Below are 18,355 nucleotides of genomic sequence, written 5' to 3'. Positions count from 1 at the left end.
CCTTACACTCATCAACATTCTAAGTTCCTGTCTGCACAATGACTGGAAAGCCCCAAAGAACAATTCAGTCGAGGCTTAGTGACACTCTACACTCTTCACATGGCAGTTAGTCTCAGATGGGAAAATAAGCTATTTAGATAAATTAAAGCAAGAAAAAAGTGACAAGACTTATCCATACCTGATGGATTTTCCTAGGAAATGAATAAGGAGCGAGCAATATTCTTTTCCCCTTCACAGCAAGGCTTCCACACAGTAACTATTGATAGACTCTTAAAAATAGCATTGCTTAGAAGGAGGTCTGAAATGCATTAATCATATTATTCATGATTACATGAGTAACTCCTCAGGGTTTAATCACAAAAATGCTTGGAAAAAATAAAAAATACAATTCTGAAAATAAAATCAAGTTCAGACAGCAAGAACAAATTTCACCCCAAAATTACTTAGAATACGAGTTATTGATTAAAATTATTTTAAGGAAAACACTGGAAAATTGGGAATGTGCACAGGATCTATTTCTTCCCATTTCAGATGTGACATTGTCCCCCCCATCTCCGATCTGAGGAGGGCAGGGGGAGCAGGGGAAAGTGGGGGGGGGAGGAAAGGGAGTGTCTTTTTGCTTCTCACACTGGTCTTGCAGAGTGTTGGCCTAAATTTGCAACCTAGAATGTCAACACTTCTAAGATGAACTTCGATAAGTAATACTAGGAAAGTTTAGGCAGTTAAAATAGTTCTGAAGGTGGACATTTTGGAATATTGAGGTTTGCCTGGAAAAATCCAAACACCATAGGACACTTGTGGAATAGGCAAATGTACTTTGATAAAAATGGAATTGAACAAATATTTTTTGAGTAGACGGGTTACAGTGCAAAACACTTTTCATTCTGCAAAATGCACTCCAGTTTTAAACATGAGTGACATTTACTTGGAATCACATAATACCATTCAATTTCAACCTAACTTGTCATTCTTTCCCCCTCCCCCGACTATGTAGTACTGATTCAGGTCCAATCCTATTCAGATTTCCAGACTACTTAAAACAAGACTGCTTCTGAATGCTCAGCAAGGAAGAGTCATTTTTGATATCATGGACCAAGCCTGGACCAGAAAAACTTGTCAGCTATGCCACTATGCATTTGCCAACTAAAACTGATCTTCCAATCCGGCAGCATTCCTCTCACCAACCTGAAATGTTATTTTGACCCAAAATGCCAGCTCCACTTAAAATATCAGTTTAATTATGTTTCTTTCTCCAAAGATGTCATCTGACCTGCTAAGTGTGTCCAGCAGTTTGTTTTCTTCTCCCCAAACATTCATTTCAAAGAAAAATGTACCACAGGGAAAACACAACAGAGGAATTAAACAGCAACTACGTCAAAATGAAATTAAAGACAGGGTCACAATTAGGAAAATAAAACAAATAAGGAAATATAGTTGTTAAAATGGAGAGAAATTTTTAAAATTCAGACGTCCAAAGGGACTTGGGAATCCTTGTGCAGCACTCTCTAAAGGTTAGTTTGCAGGTTGACTCATTGGTGAAGACAGCAAATGCAACTGTAACATTCATTTCAACTAGAGCTACGACGGCACAAGACAGCAGCTTCTTCTAGCGCATCTGTGGAAACAGCTTAATTTCTGCCTTTGATGCCTCTGCTTTTTTCCTTTTCAAGGTGGATAGAGTTCTGTAAGTGCCCTCAACCTGCAGCTGCACTCAGATTGGTTATTTACGGCAATGGTTCCCGATCCCTGGGTTTATCAACTGGCTGTTTTTTCTAGATCCCAAGGATGAAGCCTAGAAGACGAGCATACCTTCAAGGTGCTGAGGTTTTGCAGCCTTGTGGATGAGCTGGTATGACCAACTGAAGCGTCACAGGTGAAAACAGACTATTGTGAACAGCAGATCAGCCATCAGAGGCCACTGCATTTAGTGAATCTCTCCCTCTCCCTCCTGATTCTCGAGCTGGAGATCTCAGTGGGGAGAGGAACGCGGCAGACTTTAACACTGCAATCAGCCAGTTCGAGCTTTTTTTTTTGTTTTTGTTTTTTTTTCTCTTAGTCTCCCCTCTCACTATGTGACACCTCTCTGCCCTTTTATTAGAGGGAAAGAAAGAGTCTATAGCATTTCAAATTGTCAGGTGAACTGTTAGTTTTTGTTGGACTGCAGATCATAGTCTCTCTTGAGGGCTTTGCTATTGCTTGCTTGGTGGGTAGTGGGTACTGAGGCTTTTTGATGTAAGGAAGTGGGAGTGGGGTGGGGGGAGGGTCATTGCATAACTGCTGCTTGTGTGTGAGAGAGGGGAGTAGTGGGGGCATTGGGATTCTAACATATTTACTGGTCACTTATTCTTTGAAGTACCTTTCCGTTTTTGTGGACGTCTGCGAAGAACAAGAATTTCAGGTTGTATATTGTATACATCTTCTGATATTAAATAGAACTATTCAACCCAGCTTTAGCTATCACCTGCCAACATATTCCTGCCTTCTTATTTTGGCTTCTTTACCCACCCTTTCCAGAACTCGCTCCCAAGCACAGACTAATTCGTCTCCATAGATGCTGCCTGACCTGATGAGTCCCTCCACCATTTTGAGTATGTTGCTTTGGATTTTCAGCATCTGCAGAATCTCCAGTGTTTATGGAAAACAGTGGATTCCAGTTAATTCTGACACATTGAAAACAATACATTTTGGCCCAATTAAACAGCTGCCACAATTAGCTGAAGTTTCATGAAAATAGGTAAAACGCTATATTAAAAAAACTGACAAGTTACTCTTTGACCATAAACATGGAAGTATAGAAACCCTACAGCACAATACAGGTCTTTTGGCCCACAATGCTGTGCCAAACGTGTTCTTACTTTAAAAATTACCTAGGGTTACCCAGAGCCCTCTATTTTTCTAAGCTTCATGTACCTATCCAGGAACCTCTGAAAAGGGCCTATTGTATCTGCCTCCATCACAATCGTCAGTAGCCCATTCTACTCACTCACCACTCTTTGTGTAAAAAGCTTACTCTTGACATCCCTTCAGTAACTTCTTCCAAGCACCTTAAAACTGTGCCCTCTCGTGTTAGCCACTTCAGCCCTGGGAAAAAGCCTCTGACTATCCACATGATAATTTCCTCTCATCATCTTATACACCTCTATCAGGTCACCTCTCATCCTCCGTCGCTCCATGGAAAAGAGGCCGAGTTCACTCAAGCTATTCTCATAAGGCATGCTCCCCAATCCAGACAACATCCTTATAAATCTCCTCTTAACCATTTCTATAGTTTCGACATCCTTCCTATAGTGAGGTGTCCAGAACCCAAGTGGGGTCTAGCCTATATAGCTGTAACATTACCTCTTAGCTCTTAAAATTAATCCGATGGTTGATGAAGGACAATGCACCATATGCTTTCTTAACCAAACAGTCAACCTGCGCAGCAGCTTTAATTGTCCTATGGCCACGGACCCCAAAATCCCTCTGATCTTCCATGATGCCAAGGGTCTTACCATTAATACTATATTCTACCATCACATTTGACCTACCAAGATGAATCACCATTTTACACTTATCAGGGTTGAACTCCATCTGCCACTTCTCAGCCCAGTTTTGCATCCTATCGATGTCCCGCTGTAACCTCTGACAGCCCTCCACACTATCCACAACACCCCAACCTTTGTGTCATCAGCAAATTTACTAACCCATTCCTCCACTTCCTCATCCAGGTCATTTATAAAATTCATGAGGAGAAGTGGTTCCAGAACAGATCTCTGAGACACACTGCTGGTCACTGACCTCCATGCAGAATATGATCCATCTACAACCATACATTGCCTTCTGTGGGCAAGCCAGTTCTGGATCCACAAAGCAAGGTTACCTTGGATCCCATGCGTCCTTATTTTCTCAATAAGCCTTGCATGGGGCACCTTACCAAATGTCTTGCTGAAATCCATATACACTACATCTACTGCCCTAGCTTCATCAATGTGTTTAGTCACATCCACAAAAAGTTCAATCTGGCTCGTAAGGCATGACCTGCCTTTGACAAAGCCATGTTGACTATTCCTAATCATATTATGCCTCTCCAAATGTTCATAAATCCTGCTTCTCAGGATCTTCTCCATCAGCTTAACAATAACTGAAGTAAGACTCATTGGTCTATAATTTCCTGGGCTACTCTCGTTCTTGAATAAGGGAACAACATCTGCAACCCTCTAGTCTTCTGGAACCTCTTCCATCCCCATTGATGATGCAAAGATCATCGCCAGAGACTCAACAATCTCCTCCCTTGCCTCCCACAGTAGACTGGGGTACATCTTGTCCGGTCCCGGTGACTTATCCAACTGGATGCTTTCCAGAAGCTCCAGTACATCCTCTTTCTTAATGTCTATATGCTCAAGCTCTTCAGTCTGCTGTGTCATTTCTACAATTGCCAAGATCCTTTTCTGTAGTGAATACTGAAGCAAAGTGTTCATTAAGTACTTCGCTATCTCCAGTTCCATACACACCCTTCCACTGTCACACTTTATTTGCCTTATATATAAATTATATATTTAAAAAGTACGACAGAATAAATTTTCAGAATCAGATTTACTATCACCAGCATGTGTCATTAACTTTGTTAACTTAGCAGCAGCAGTTCAATACAATACATAATATAGAAGAAATAATGATAAGCAAATCAATTACAGTATACATATTTCAAATAGATTAAAAATCATGCAATAAACAGAAATAGAATACATTTAAAAGGTGAGGTAGTGTTCACAGGTTCAATGTCCATATAAGAATCGGATGGCAGAGGGGAAGAAGCTGTTCCTGAGTTGCTGAGTGTGTGCCTTCAGGCTTCTGTATCTCCTACCTGATGGTAATAGTGAGAAAAGTGAAACTATTGAAACTACTACTGTACTATAGAATTGTGTATTAGTTCCTAACAGTTATCGACGGGGGAGCTCATCCAGTGTATGCTGATGTGTTCTTTGGATTGACTGCAAATGAACAAAATCAGTGCAGTCACTTAGATAATGGACTGCCTTCAAACAGTACTTTCGACAATTGCATCTTCCAAATCTTCATTTTAATTATAACATTGAAGGTGATTGCCACCGATACCTTAAAATTCTTTGTATTTCCTAACTTTTGAAGTTGTGAACTCAGTTCATTTTCATTCCCAGCTCCCTCTGGCATCTCCACACCTGAATGCTTGAAATTGCAGTGCTGAATTGTCTTAATATCTTGTTTTACTCACCGTCAGTGACAAAAATCACTGCTTTTTGAACACATTAGTGACACTATTTAAAAACTGTTCCCTCTAAGCACAGTGTAGTGTCTAATAGTCACACAACATGCACGTGACTGACATCAGTTAGGAAACGTCCGGCAACAGTCACCTACCCCAATTAAGTGGCGTAATGCCTCAAATAAGCAAAGGGAACCCCAGCCATTTTCTGAATTTCTTTTTCTTTAAAAGTTGTCCCAAGTAAGCAGCTGCCCCAAAATACGAATGGCCTAATTAACCAGAATCCATTGTACATGTGATTTGGTTGCTATCCAATGCTTATACAGGATAATGAAAAGTATGATAGGTCTAAGAGATTATGAAAGCTGTTATCACATAATTGGAGGAAAGAGTTATGGCTGAGACAATAAGTTACTTAAGGGCAAATAAATCAAAAAGTAAATATTTGAACAGAAGGTAATAAATTTAGTTGACACAAATCAGTCAAAAAATCTAGGACTGGAGCTTAAATTTGGAATAAACAAATAGTAGGGATACCAGCAAGTGAAGAAGAATAATGGGGCCTTGGTGTGCTTATCTTGAAATACCTCAGGTGGCAGGTAGAATGAGGAATGGTCCAAACAGGTACATGACCAGAGGAAATGACAAGAGCTGATATTTAAAAATAGGGGCACCAGTGTTCAGGGTATGAAAATTATTTGGAAGAAAGCCAGCAAGTCGAACCAAGAGGTTAAAGCAATCAAAGCATTTAAATGACGTTCATGATGCAGAAAGAAACTTGGTAATAGACAAGCAGTGTTAAAGAAACCAGTAATGTAGGCTTGGGAAAGGCACACTGAAAGGAGACTGCAGACAAAGGCGATGATGTTCAGTTCAGTAATGTGCACTACAGGCTGTTTACCTATTGTAAGAGCAGTGTGCAGTGGTGAAAGGGTCACAAGCTTCTTCAGGGGATAAGAAAACCAGGCACAGCTGGTCACGTCAGAGAACAACAAAGCAAAACCAGGAACTCCAGAAAAAACATATTCAATGAACAAAGCACAAGTAAGGGAAGCAAAGGGCAGTACAGTAGCATAGTGGTTACTATATGCTTTACAGTACAGGCGACCCGTGTTCATTTCACACCGCTCCCTCTAAGGACTTTGTACATTTTCCCTGCGATGTGGGTTTCTTCCAGTTTCCTCCCACAGTCCAAAGACATAGTGACTGGTAGGTTAATTGGTCATTGTAAATTGTCTCGTGATTAGACTAAGATTACACTGGAGGCTGCTGGCCGGTGCGGCTCGATGGGTCAGAAAGGATTATTTGACACTTTTCTCAATAAATAGAATAACGTTCCAACTTTAACACAGGTTTGTAAACATGCAATGTTCATCCAGAAATCTTAATAACAAAGATGTGAGAATAAAGAGAATAATGTCAAAGACAACATTTTTAGAAAGAAAATCACCTTCAGAACAAGAACTAGTACAGTTGAAGAGTTACAGGGAACTTAAAGTGTGGAAAATTAGACTTGTGACAAACGGTCTATAACCAAATTTAATTTAAACTGGTTAGGTAAAGCATAATGATGGAAGAAAATTGTATGCCAAATGATTGAATCGAGCAGGTATAAATACACAAAAGCAGTTTCTGAAAGTATACTTTTATCTAAGGGAAAAGCCTGGGAACCATATCTTGAGTCTCACATCAGTTGTAAGGAAATTGCTGGAGAAAATTCTTAGAGACAGGATATTTGAGCATTTGGACACCATGGCCTAATTAGGGAAAGCCAGCGTTGCTTTGTGCAGGCCAGATCATTATCTTACCAACTTGGACTGAGTTTTTTAAAATAAGGTGACATGGGAGATTGAGGAGGGTAGAGCAGTTGATGTTGTCTACATGGATTTTAGTAAGGCACTTATCAAGGTCTCTTGTGGGAAGCTAATCCAGAAGATTAAGATGCAGGGGGTCAGCAGTAAATTAGCTGCTTGGATTCAGAACTGGCTTTCACATGGAAGACAGAGGGTAGTGGCTGAAGGGACTTACTCGAGCTGGAGGTCTGTAAATAGTGGAGTCCCACAGGAAACAATGCTGGGACCTCTGCTGCTTATTATGTGTATAAATGACCTGGATGAAAATGTGGATGGGTAGGTTAGTAAGTTTGCAGACGATACCAAGATTGGTAGAGTTGTGAATAGTATAAAGGACTGGCAAAGAATACAGTGCAATATAGATCAGTTGCTTATATGGGCAGAGAATTGGCAGGTGGACTTTCACCCAGATAAATGTGAAGTGTTGCTCCTCGATAGGGTAAATGCAAGGAAACAGTACACTGTTAAGGGAAAGACCTTTAACAGTGTTGCTGAGCAGAGAGATCTAGGGATCCAAGTTAATAGCTCCATGAAAGTGGCTACACAGGTCATCAGTGTGGTTAAGGCGGCTTATGGAATGCTTGCTTTTATTAGTCGAGGCATTGAGTTCAAAAGTCAAGACTTATTAAAACTCTTAAGTTTATAAAACTCTGATTAGGCCACATCTGGAGTATTGTATACGTGTCTGGTTGCCTTGCTTTAGAAAGGATATTGAGGCTTTGGAGAGGGTGCAGAAGACGTTTACCAGGATGCTACCTAGTTTCGAGGGCATGTGCTATGATGAGAGGCTAGATAAACTTAGGCTGTTTTCTCTGGAGCAGCGGAGGCTGAGGGGAGATCTGATAAGAGGTTTACGAGATCATGAGAGGCATAGATAGAGTAGACCTGGGGTATCTTCCCCCCCCCCCCAGGTAGAAATGTCTAATACCAGCAGCCATGCACTGAAGGTGAGAGGGGGTAGATTCAAAGGGGATGTGAGGGATAAGTTTTTTTTATTCAGAGTGTAGTGGATGCCTGGAATGCATTGCCTGGTATGCCGGGAGAGGTGTTTAAGAGACATTTAGAAAAGCATATGGATGTCAGAAGATGAAGGGATATGGACGTTGTGTAGGCAGGAGGGATCAGTGTTTGGCTGTATTTGATTTGCTTTTTAGCTGGTTCAGCACAACACTACAGGCCAAAGGGCCTGTGCCTGTGCTGTGCTATACTGTTCTATGTTCTTATTTCTTATTTATTTATTGATTGAGAAACAGGAGAAGATGGCAAATCAATAAATGTTATATGAATGATGAAACCAACAACTGCATGTCCTCAAATCCCTAGAGTGGCGGCAGGCGGATTGGGTGGTTGACAAGAATGTGGGATGTTCTTGCTTATTGGCCAAGGCAATACGAGAGCAAAGGGATCATTCCAGAACTGTGTAAAACACTGGGTACGCCACAGCTTTCAGATATCATCATACAGAGTTGATCACCACATTAATGCAGGGATATGATAGTCTGCAGGGTAATTCAAACAAGATTTACCAAGATTATGCCAGAGATGACATTTTTCAATTATAAGGCAAGATTGAATAGGCTGGAGTTGTTTCATTTGACTCAGGGAAGTTGAGGGGTGATTTAAATCAATGTCTGTAAAATTTTTAAGGGTCCAGCAACCTATTTCATTTTACAGTGAACTTAATACAAGCACTGATTTAAAATACAGATATTCCTTGATTGCAAACATTTGATTTATGTATTTTTACAATAATGTCATCTTTTGGATCTGTGTCTTCCATTTATAAATCCATTTTTGTTATAAAAAGTAGCAAGCCACTCTCCAGCCATAGTTAAACCTGCAATACATTTCACTCGGCCTTTTCAACCTTATTTAATAAAAGTTATTTTACAGAACATTTTCCTGGAACACTTTTTTTTGCAAAGCATGAAATACCTTTAATGAGCTGAAAGGTGAAGGGGCAGTAATGAAAAGAAATGTCACCTAAAGGATGGTAGGGATTCATAAATCACAATCAATGGTGTGATTCAGGAAGAAGCACATTCTAGATTTAAAATGCATTTCGGAAAGCACGAGATGTGCTGTAGTCTTAATGGCTTGGAACAAGAGAAGAAATGCAAGATCAAGTCTCAATAGCGGCATCTCAGCTGTAAAAGCACATGGGCAGATGGAGCTTTTTCCGTGCTGCAAAGTATTCAATCTTTCTATGACATCAAGTCCACACTACAAATGAGAGATTGTACAGTCGGCCCTCCTTATTCGCGAGCAATTGGTTCCGGGACCCCTTGCGGATACCAAAAAACGTGGATGCTCAAGTCCCTTATTCAACCTGTCTCAATCTGGTGGACCTTAGGACCCAGCGGAACCCCAAACCTTATTTAACCTGTCTCAGTACAGTGGACATTAGGACCCGGTGGCAGAGTTCTGAATCTGCAGTGTTTCTGTTCACGAAATAATCACGATCACGATTGAAAATAAAAGTAGAAATAATAAAGCGATCGGAAAGAGGTGAAATGCCATCGGTCACTGGAAAAGCGTTAGGCTACGTCGGTCAACAATTAGAACAATTTTAAAGGATAAAGTGAGAAAGGCCCTGCCCTGATGAAAGCTACAATTACACAGTAGTTTAATTATTGAGTTTTGGGTTTTTGATCCTCCTGGCACTGAAACATACATTCTTAAGTATTTTATATGCATAGAAAGGTAAAATATATACTATATACGAATGCAAACATTTGACTAACTGACGCTAAATGGATGTACCTGTTCTGACTTACTTAGTAAGAGAACTTCTGATTTCATTTATCCTAATCCACGATAACCCACGCACATTCTCCCATATACTTTAAATTATCTCTAGATTACTTATAATACCTAACATAATGTAAATGCTATGTAAAATAGTTGTTATACTACATTTTTTAGGGAATAATGACAAGAAAAAAAGTCTGTACATGCTCGAACAACAAGTGCTGGAAGAGCACTTCTGGGTTTTCTTGATTCACGGTTGGTTGAATTCGCGCATGCGGAACTCGCTGATAAGGAGGGCTGACTGTTACGTAATGGCACCTTAAATTAATGATTCATTCCCAGAATGGAATGTCTGCCAGTGCTTCAGTTCCTCACTCTGACTCAACTGGAAGAGATGGAACAAGTGAAGGCAGAAGCAAGTTATAGGACCTGCACAGTCTTAGAGCAGCTCGACATTCCAGCTTTCTTTCCTGAAACAAAAACAGGAAATGCAGGTCAGGCAGCATCAGGAAGGGGAAAAATGGGCCTAGCCCCATTACGTTAACTTTTCCTCCTTCCACAGGTCAGGCAGCACAAGCCTGGGAAAGATGGGCCTGCTGAGCATTTCCACAATTTTCTGCTTTTTAGTTTACGATTTCCAGCATCTCCAGTTTTACTTTCAACTTTTAATTCTTTGTCCTTCCCTTTAATTACTCAATATAAAAATTGATGCCAGTTTTTAAATATGAGCACTCTCACTCTCAATATGAGCATCATTGCAGCACTCTCAGCCTTCAGGCACAACAGACCCACCACCCTAAAAGTGAAGAGGTTTTTCCAACTTGGTCCCAAACAGGATATCCCTTATACTGAGGCCACAACTCCAAGCCACCTCTCCAGCATAGGAAACATCTTTTCAGCAATTCCCACATCTAGCTGTCTAAGAATTTTATAGACAGTCCAGTTGCTATGCTATAGGATGAGTGTCATTAAACTGGAGATGGTGAAAGTATGATCTACAAGAATGTTATAAGACTATAAGGTTTGGGTTATGAGAGACAAGATGGGCTATGTGGTGATATCACATGTAAGAACGTGATTGGATGGGGTTCGGAGCATGCACAGAAATGACAGAATGATCTAGAAACTTGTTTGTTAAAACGGGGTTGCTGTTTGCTGTTAAATAAAAGTTCTAGTTATGTTCTTCCAGAATATGTTTCTTCATGAATAACCCATGGTACGTATAAAGAACACAACATGGTGTCAGAAGTCGGTCTGGAAGAATAATACGTTTTGCTAACACAGGAGAAGCGAAAATAATAGAAAAAAAGAGCGCAAACTTTTTTGTTGTTTGCTAACAGCTTTAAAAATGGAAGTTTTGCAACTCCCATTGACGCTTCAGCTGACTGGAAACGTAGCTGGAAAATTTGAAAAAATTTAAACAGTGTTTTGTAATTTATTTATCGGTGATCGGAGCAGAAAATAAATCGTAAAAACGAGAGCTGCCATTCTACTCCACATGATTGGGGATGACGCAATTGAGGTATATAACCACTTTACTTTTGAGAATGGAGATAATTTGAATTTAAAAGCGATAATCAACAAATTTGACGCATTTTGTATACTGAAGCACAATGTGATATATGAACAGTACAGATTTTTCAAGTGTTGGCAGAGACTTGGTCAAATGATTGATTAATTTGTTAAGGAGTTGAGACACTACAGTAAAACAGGCAAGTTTGCAGAGCTCACAGACTCTGTCATTAAAGATGCAGTTGTTTGTGGCATTTTGGAGAATGGTCCGAGAGAAAGACTGTTAAGAGAACAAGATATCGACCTTGAAAAAGCTTTGAGGCTGTGCAAAGCTTCAGAAACTGTGATATCGCAAGCAAAAGAGCTTTTTATTGAGAGCTGTGTAGATGCTGTAAAGCACAAACATAGTAGAAAAAAATAATGAAATGACAATGAAACCAACAGACAGCAAGATGTCATCTGAAAGAAAAAAGTTATGTGAGCGCTGTGGGAGGCAGCACCAACCTAAAAAGTGTCCAGCGTATGGAAAAATGTGCAATCACTGCTGTAACAGTAATCATTTTTCACACTGTTGCAGAAGTAGAAATAAAACACGTAAATGCGGTGCTTGAAAATGAACGTGAGGAGTTTTATATAGATGTGCTTTGTGAAAATAAACAAAGTAAGAATGACTGGACAATGCCATTGGAGGTGAACCAAAACATTATTCTGTTTAAATTGGATGCTGGAGCAAAAGTAAATGTTCTTGCTGAATCTGAGTTTAATGCACTAAAGCCAAGACCAAAGTTACATCAGACAAATATAAAAGTGACTGGGAATTCAGGTGCAGACAGTCTAGTTAAAGGAACATGTGTGGCGAAATTATCACACAAAAACAGTGTACACACGCTTTCATTTGTGGTCGTGCCAAAAAAATGTACAGTCAATACTTGGTTTATCCGCCCATGAGAGACTGAATTTGGTGAAAAGAGTCTTAATCCTGGATAGTGACACAGAGTCAGAATATAGTGACTTGATGAAAGAGGCCGAGGATTTGCTTAAAGGACTTGGTTGTCTTCCAGGAGAGCACATGACTAAAATTGACAACACAGTGCCACCCGTAGTACATCCATGTAGAAAAGCGCCTTTTGCATTACGTGATCAACTGAAACCACAACTTGACAGAATGGAATGGCTAGGAGTAATAAAAAAAATTGATGAACCGACTGAATGGGTCAATTCGCTTGTTATTGTTGCTAAGAAAAATGGAAAACCGAGGATTTGCTTAGATCCAAGAGACTTGAATCGAGCCAGTAAAAGAGAGCATTTCAAATTGCCTACTCATGAAGAAATTATGTCACAATTTGCTAATGCAAAGTACTTTAGTAAATTAGATGCATCCTCTGGTTTCTGGCAACTTAAACTAGATGAACCAAGTTCAAAGTTGTGTACCTTTAACACTCCTTTTGCCAGATACTGTTTCTTCGGCTTCAGTTTGGAATCGCATCAGCTCCTGAAGTGTACCATAAAACCATCCACATACTGTATGAGCACATTGAGGGCGTGGATACTTCCATGGCCGACATTATTGTTTGGGGATCAGCTAAACAAGAGCACGACGCCAGACTCAAACAAGTCTTTGAGGCAACACGCAAGGCAAACCTGAAGTTGAATAAAGACAAATGTCAGCTAGGAGAGACTGAACTTACCTTTGTGGGTGATATCATCAGCAATGAGGGTATGTGTCCTGATCCATTGAAGGTTTCTGCTATTGAGAACATACCAAGACTACAATATAAAAAGCATGTTCAGAGGTTTATGGGAATGGTTAACTACATGGGAAAATTCATACCCAATCTTTCGGAACAGCTTGCTTGAGGCAACTAACAGAAAAGAAGAACAAATGGAGCTGGAATCATAAACAGGAGAAGGCATGGCAAAATCTCAAGAAACTACTCACCAAAGAACCTGTGTTGAAATTCTATGATGCTGAGAGACCCATCAAAATGTCATGTGATGCATCTCAGGCAGGCTTAGGGGTAGTATTACTCCAGAAACATGATCAGGAATGGCTACCAGTGGCATATGCATCGTGTGCAATATCTGATCCAGAAACAAAGTATGCCCAAATTGAAAAAGAATTGCTCAGCGTTATGCTTGCTTGTGAGAGATTTCATCAGTATGTGTCAGGGCAATCTGTTGATGTTGAAACGGATCATAAGACTCTGATTGCATTGTTTTGCAAACCTTTAAGCGACTGTCCTTTGCGAATTCAGCGAGTGATGATCATTTTGCAAAGATATGTATTGAATGTGTCATACACACCTGGAAAATTCATGTACATGGCTGACACACTTCCCAGAGCTGTGGATCCAATAACAAAAGACAGTCACAGGGACACTATTGATGTTCAAGCATTTGTTGATAATGATCATAGAAACTGTATCCGCTGCTCCCAAAAAGTTGGAACTGCTGTGTATCGAGACAGAGGACAAAATTCTCAGTCAGCTAATACAAATGGTGATGGATGGATGGCCAGATAATAGGCATGACTGTACCTCAGTGGTACAAGATTATTGGAACCACAGATCAGAACCGTCTGTTGTGGATGAGATCTTGTAGAAAGATAGTAGAATTGTGATAACTAAAAGTCTCCAAAAAGAAATGCTTGGGAAAATTCAAGAAGGCCACCTAGGCATTGAAAGCTGTAAGACAAGGGCGCGGGAAGTGATGCTTTGGCCCAGGATGAATCAAGAAATTGCAGAATTGGTGTCTTCTTGTCAAATACGTTTTAAATACCATCCTAGCAACCCTAAGGAGCCACTGCATCCACATCCTAGTCCTCGACCTTATCAGAAGGTAGGCATTGATCTTTTGGTAACTGACAACAAAGATTATCTATTAATAACAGATTACTATTCATTGTATCCTGAAGTGTGTGGTTTGAGCAGAACAACACCAGAGAATGTAATTCCATGCATAAAATCAGTTCTTTCCAGACATGGTGTACCTGATGAAGTTTTCACAGACAATGGTCCACAATTCAATGGTGAATGTATGAGACATTTTGCTCATGAACGGGGTTTTGTTCATACAACATCAAGTCCATTCTTCCCTCAATCCAATGGATTAGTTGAGAAGTCGGTAGGAATTATCAAGAAACTGATGCACAAAGCAAAAGATAGTGGAGGTGATTTTTATAAAGCTTTGTTAGCCTATCGCAGTACTCCACTTGAATGTGGATTTTCACCTGCTCAGCTCTTGATGGGATGCCGTTTGACATCCAATCTGCCAACAGATGAGAGCCTTCTGAGAACAGAGGGAGGTGAACAAGTGAAAAGATGAACACAAAGCAAAGAAGAAAACATAATTTGACAGATGTTCTCCTCCATTACCTGAACTGCACCAAGGAGATGAATTGAGAATACGAGACAAAATGAACACATGGACACAGAAAGCTACAGTACTTGAAGTACAACCCAGATCATACATTGCCCAAACTGAAGGAGCAGTGTGTTAAGAAATCGCAAAGGCCTCAAGAAAGAACCAACTTTCAGAATTTTAGTTAAGTGATGCAGACCAGATGAAACATGAAAATAACAACAAAACACAAGAACTGTGTGAACCACTTATAAGGTCTACTCGTGTTCATAAACCCCCAGAGAGACTGATAGAGACATGTTAAATTATGCATTTGTTTTGATTAATGTTGCTAATTGTTTTTCTTTTTAAGGAAAGGAAGATGTGGTGATATCACGTGTAAGAACATGATTGGATGGAGTTTGGAGCATGCGCAGAAATGACAGAATAATCTAGAAACTTGCATATTAAAATGTGGTTGCTGTTTGCTGTTAAATAGAAGTTTTAGTTATGTTCTTCCAGAATATGTTTCTTCACGAGCAACCCATGGTACGTATAAAGAACACAACAGGCTAGGACTTTTCTTCCTCTGGAAAAGAAAGGTTAGGGAGTAATCTTTTTAAGGTTTATAAAATCATGAGGAGCATAGATCAGGTGAATATCCGAGTGTATGGAGATCAAAAACTAGAGGGTATAGGCTAAGAGTGTCAGGTAAAAGATATTCAGATGAGCAGGGAAGCAAAGGGTGAAAAGGTGTAAGCCAAAAGAAGTGATCATCCAGAGGATAGGCCATCCATCCAGCGGGTATAATTGTAGCACTTACAAGGTATTCAGACAGACACATAGATGGAAAAGGCTCAGAGGAATGTGGGCCAATGTAGGGAAACAGAAATAGTGTAGCTAGACAACAGTCAGCATGGAGGAGTTGGGTTGAAGGGCCTTTTTTGTGCTGTACTGATGACTATTTCAAGGAATCAGCTCTCATTCTCTTCTACTTCAGAGGAAACAGGCACTTTCCCAGATAGGCAGTTTATCGTGTCTTAACAAATAATAACTTCCTGTGGTTGGTCTGGAGTTCTTTTTTTTGTTGCGGGGCTTGGGGAAGATACTAATTTTACATATTTTCAATTTGGGTGCTTTCTCAATTATCTTTCTTTATATCATATTATTATTGTATGTTTATTTTTGCACTGTATCAATGTTCTTCATTTTGATCTGGGGTTTTTTATCTGTAGCTATGTAGAAAATGTATAAAAAACTAATTAAAATTTTTTTTTTAAAAACAAATAATAACTTCCTAACAGATTAGTGGACTTCCAGCTTTGATAGAATAAGGCTGACCCATCACTAAACAGGGGCATAAAGAGAATCTACTTTAAAATCCATTGGAAAATGCTCACTGCTCGGCGAGTGGCAATTACCTTACAGACCAATACCTGTTGATTTACATACGACTTTCCTTTTTGCCTTCGTACCTGCACAAGCTCCCAGGTTACCTGCACATGTTCCTGCCAGCCCGTCACGATATCACCCAGACTACTGCAGCAGAGCAGGTGAAAGCTGATCAGAATCAGAATCAGGTTTATTATCATCAGCATGTGATGTGAAATTTGTTAACTTAGCAGAAGCATTGCAATGCAATACACAATATGGAAGAGAAAAAACAAAATAAAATAAAATTGATGGTATTAAATGCTGAGCTATAGTTGATGAACAGGATCCTGACAATAGCGTTTGTGTTGTCCAGGTGGTCTAAAGCTGTGTGGAGAGAGACTGCATCTGCCGTTGACCTATTGTGGCGATAGGCAATTTGCAATGGGTCCAGGGATAGATGTTGCTGATGGTTTCCAAAGGACATCTTTGAGCAGCAGTCATTTATGCAGCATGGTCTCAATCACACTGTTTGTATGGTTGCAGTCTGGGCTGGTTGGCTGACAGGTAAAAAGCCAGGGCACACACAGACTGGCAGAGCAATAAATGCTGCACAGTGGGACCCTCTCAAGGCATTTTATTTTAAAGAAAACACTGGTACCAGGTACTATAATGGTTGTGGTCCAAAGACAAGAGGTTGCAGATGCTGGGATGTGGAACAATTAATTAAAAGCATCAAAATCAGGCTGTATAGCACTGGCAAATATAATGAAATTTGTCATTTTGCTGCAGTAGTATGTAATAATTTTAAAACTATAAATTACAATCAGAAATATATAAAATATTAATAAAGTCATACAAAAAGAGAGGAAAGGGAAAAAAAAGTGAGGTAGTGTACGTGAGAACATTATCCATTCAGAAATCTGATGGCTGAGGGGAAGAAGTTGTTCCTGAAACATTGAGTGTGTGTATTCAGGCTCCTGTACCTCCTCCCTGATGGTAGCAATGAGAAAAGGGCATTTCATGGATGATGTGGGTGCTTAATGATGGATGCCACCTTTTTCAGGGACCGCCTTTTCAAGGTGTCTTTGATGATGAGGAGGCTAGTGCCCATGGTGGAGCTGGTTGAGCTGACTGCAGCTTTTTCCGATCCTGGGCAGCGGCCCCTCCATTCCAGACGGTGATGCAACCAGCCAGAACGCTCTCCATGGTACATCTGCAGAAATCTGCTAGTGTCTTTGGTGTCATACCAAATCTGCTCAAACTCCTAATGAAATATAGCCACCGTTGTGCCTTCTTTGTAATCGTATCAATACGTTAGACCCAGGATAGATCTTCATAGATGATGACACCCAGGAACTTGAAACTGCTCACCTTTTCCACTGCTGATTCCACAATGAGGACTAGTGCGTGTTGCCTCGATTTACTCATCTTGAAGTCCACAATCAATTCCTTGATATTGAGTGCAAGGTTGTTGTTGCGACGCCACTGAACCAGCTGACCTATCTCACTCCTGTACCCTGCCTTGTCACCATCTGAAGTTCTGCCAATAGTTGTGCCATCTGCAAATTTATAGATACCACTTCGGTCACGCAGTCACAAGCACAGAAAGAGTAAAGCAGTGGGCTAAGCAAGCATCACTGAGCTGTGCGAGGGCTGATTGTCAGCAGGGAGATATTTGATCCACCCAAAGTGTGGCCACCCAATTAACTCAAGGATTCTGTTGCACAGGAAAATAAGGAGGGACAGGTTTTGGTCTGGTTAGAACTGAGGATATCATTGTGTTGAATGCTGAGCATAATCTATAAATAGCAAATCTATAGGTATTGGTATTGTCCAGGTGATCCAAGGCTGAGTGGAGAGTCATTGAAATTGTATCCACAGTAGACCTATTGTGGTGATAGGCAAATCATAGCTGGACCAGGTCCTTGATTAGGCAGGAGCTGGTTCTGGCCATGACCAACCTCTCCAAGCACTCCATCACAGTATACGTGAGTGTAACTGGCCGATAGTTGTTTAGTTGTTGAGGCAGCTCAGTCTGCTCTTCTTAGGCACTGATATGATTGTCACCCTTTTGAACCAGGTGAGAAACCTGACCTTAGCACTGAAAGATTAAAAGATTTCCTGAACACTCCTGTCAGTTGACACAGGTTGTCGATTCCCCATCAGGTACACTGTCAGGGCCTGATGACTTGTGGGGGTTTACCTTCTTGAAAGATGTTCTGACATCAGCCTCCAAGACAAAGTTCACTGTGTCACCAGATGCTGCAGGGATTCGAAGAGGTGTAGTTTTATTCTCCCTTTCAAA

The 18,355-nt window shown here is 40.4% G+C and overlaps 1 protein-coding gene across 3 annotated transcripts in view; it reads right to left on the bottom strand.

Moving 5' to 3' along the window:
- LOC132403834 (copine-8) overlaps nucleotides 1-18,355 on the bottom strand; it is a 336,023-nt gene that overhangs the window by 236,331 nt on the left and 81,337 nt on the right. Inside the window, exon 3 of one of the 3 annotated variants that reach the window (XM_059987561.1) lies at nucleotides 4,726-4,843. The exons of the other annotated variants lie outside the window; for them this stretch is intronic. Coding sequence (XP_059843544.1) covers nucleotides 4,726-4,765 — 40 coding nt within the window. The 5' untranslated portion in view covers nucleotides 4,766-4,843. The remainder of the gene's footprint in view (nucleotides 1-4,725; nucleotides 4,844-18,355) is intronic. 3 annotated transcript variants of the gene reach the window in all.

This window comes from Hypanus sabinus, chromosome 13 (genome assembly GCF_030144855.1).
Source record: "Hypanus sabinus isolate sHypSab1 chromosome 13, sHypSab1.hap1, whole genome shotgun sequence".
Lineage (NCBI taxonomy): Eukaryota > Metazoa > Chordata > Chondrichthyes > Myliobatiformes > Dasyatidae > Hypanus > Hypanus sabinus.
Note: the sequence above shows the minus strand (reverse complement) of the source record. Positions and strands in the feature narration are given on the sequence as shown.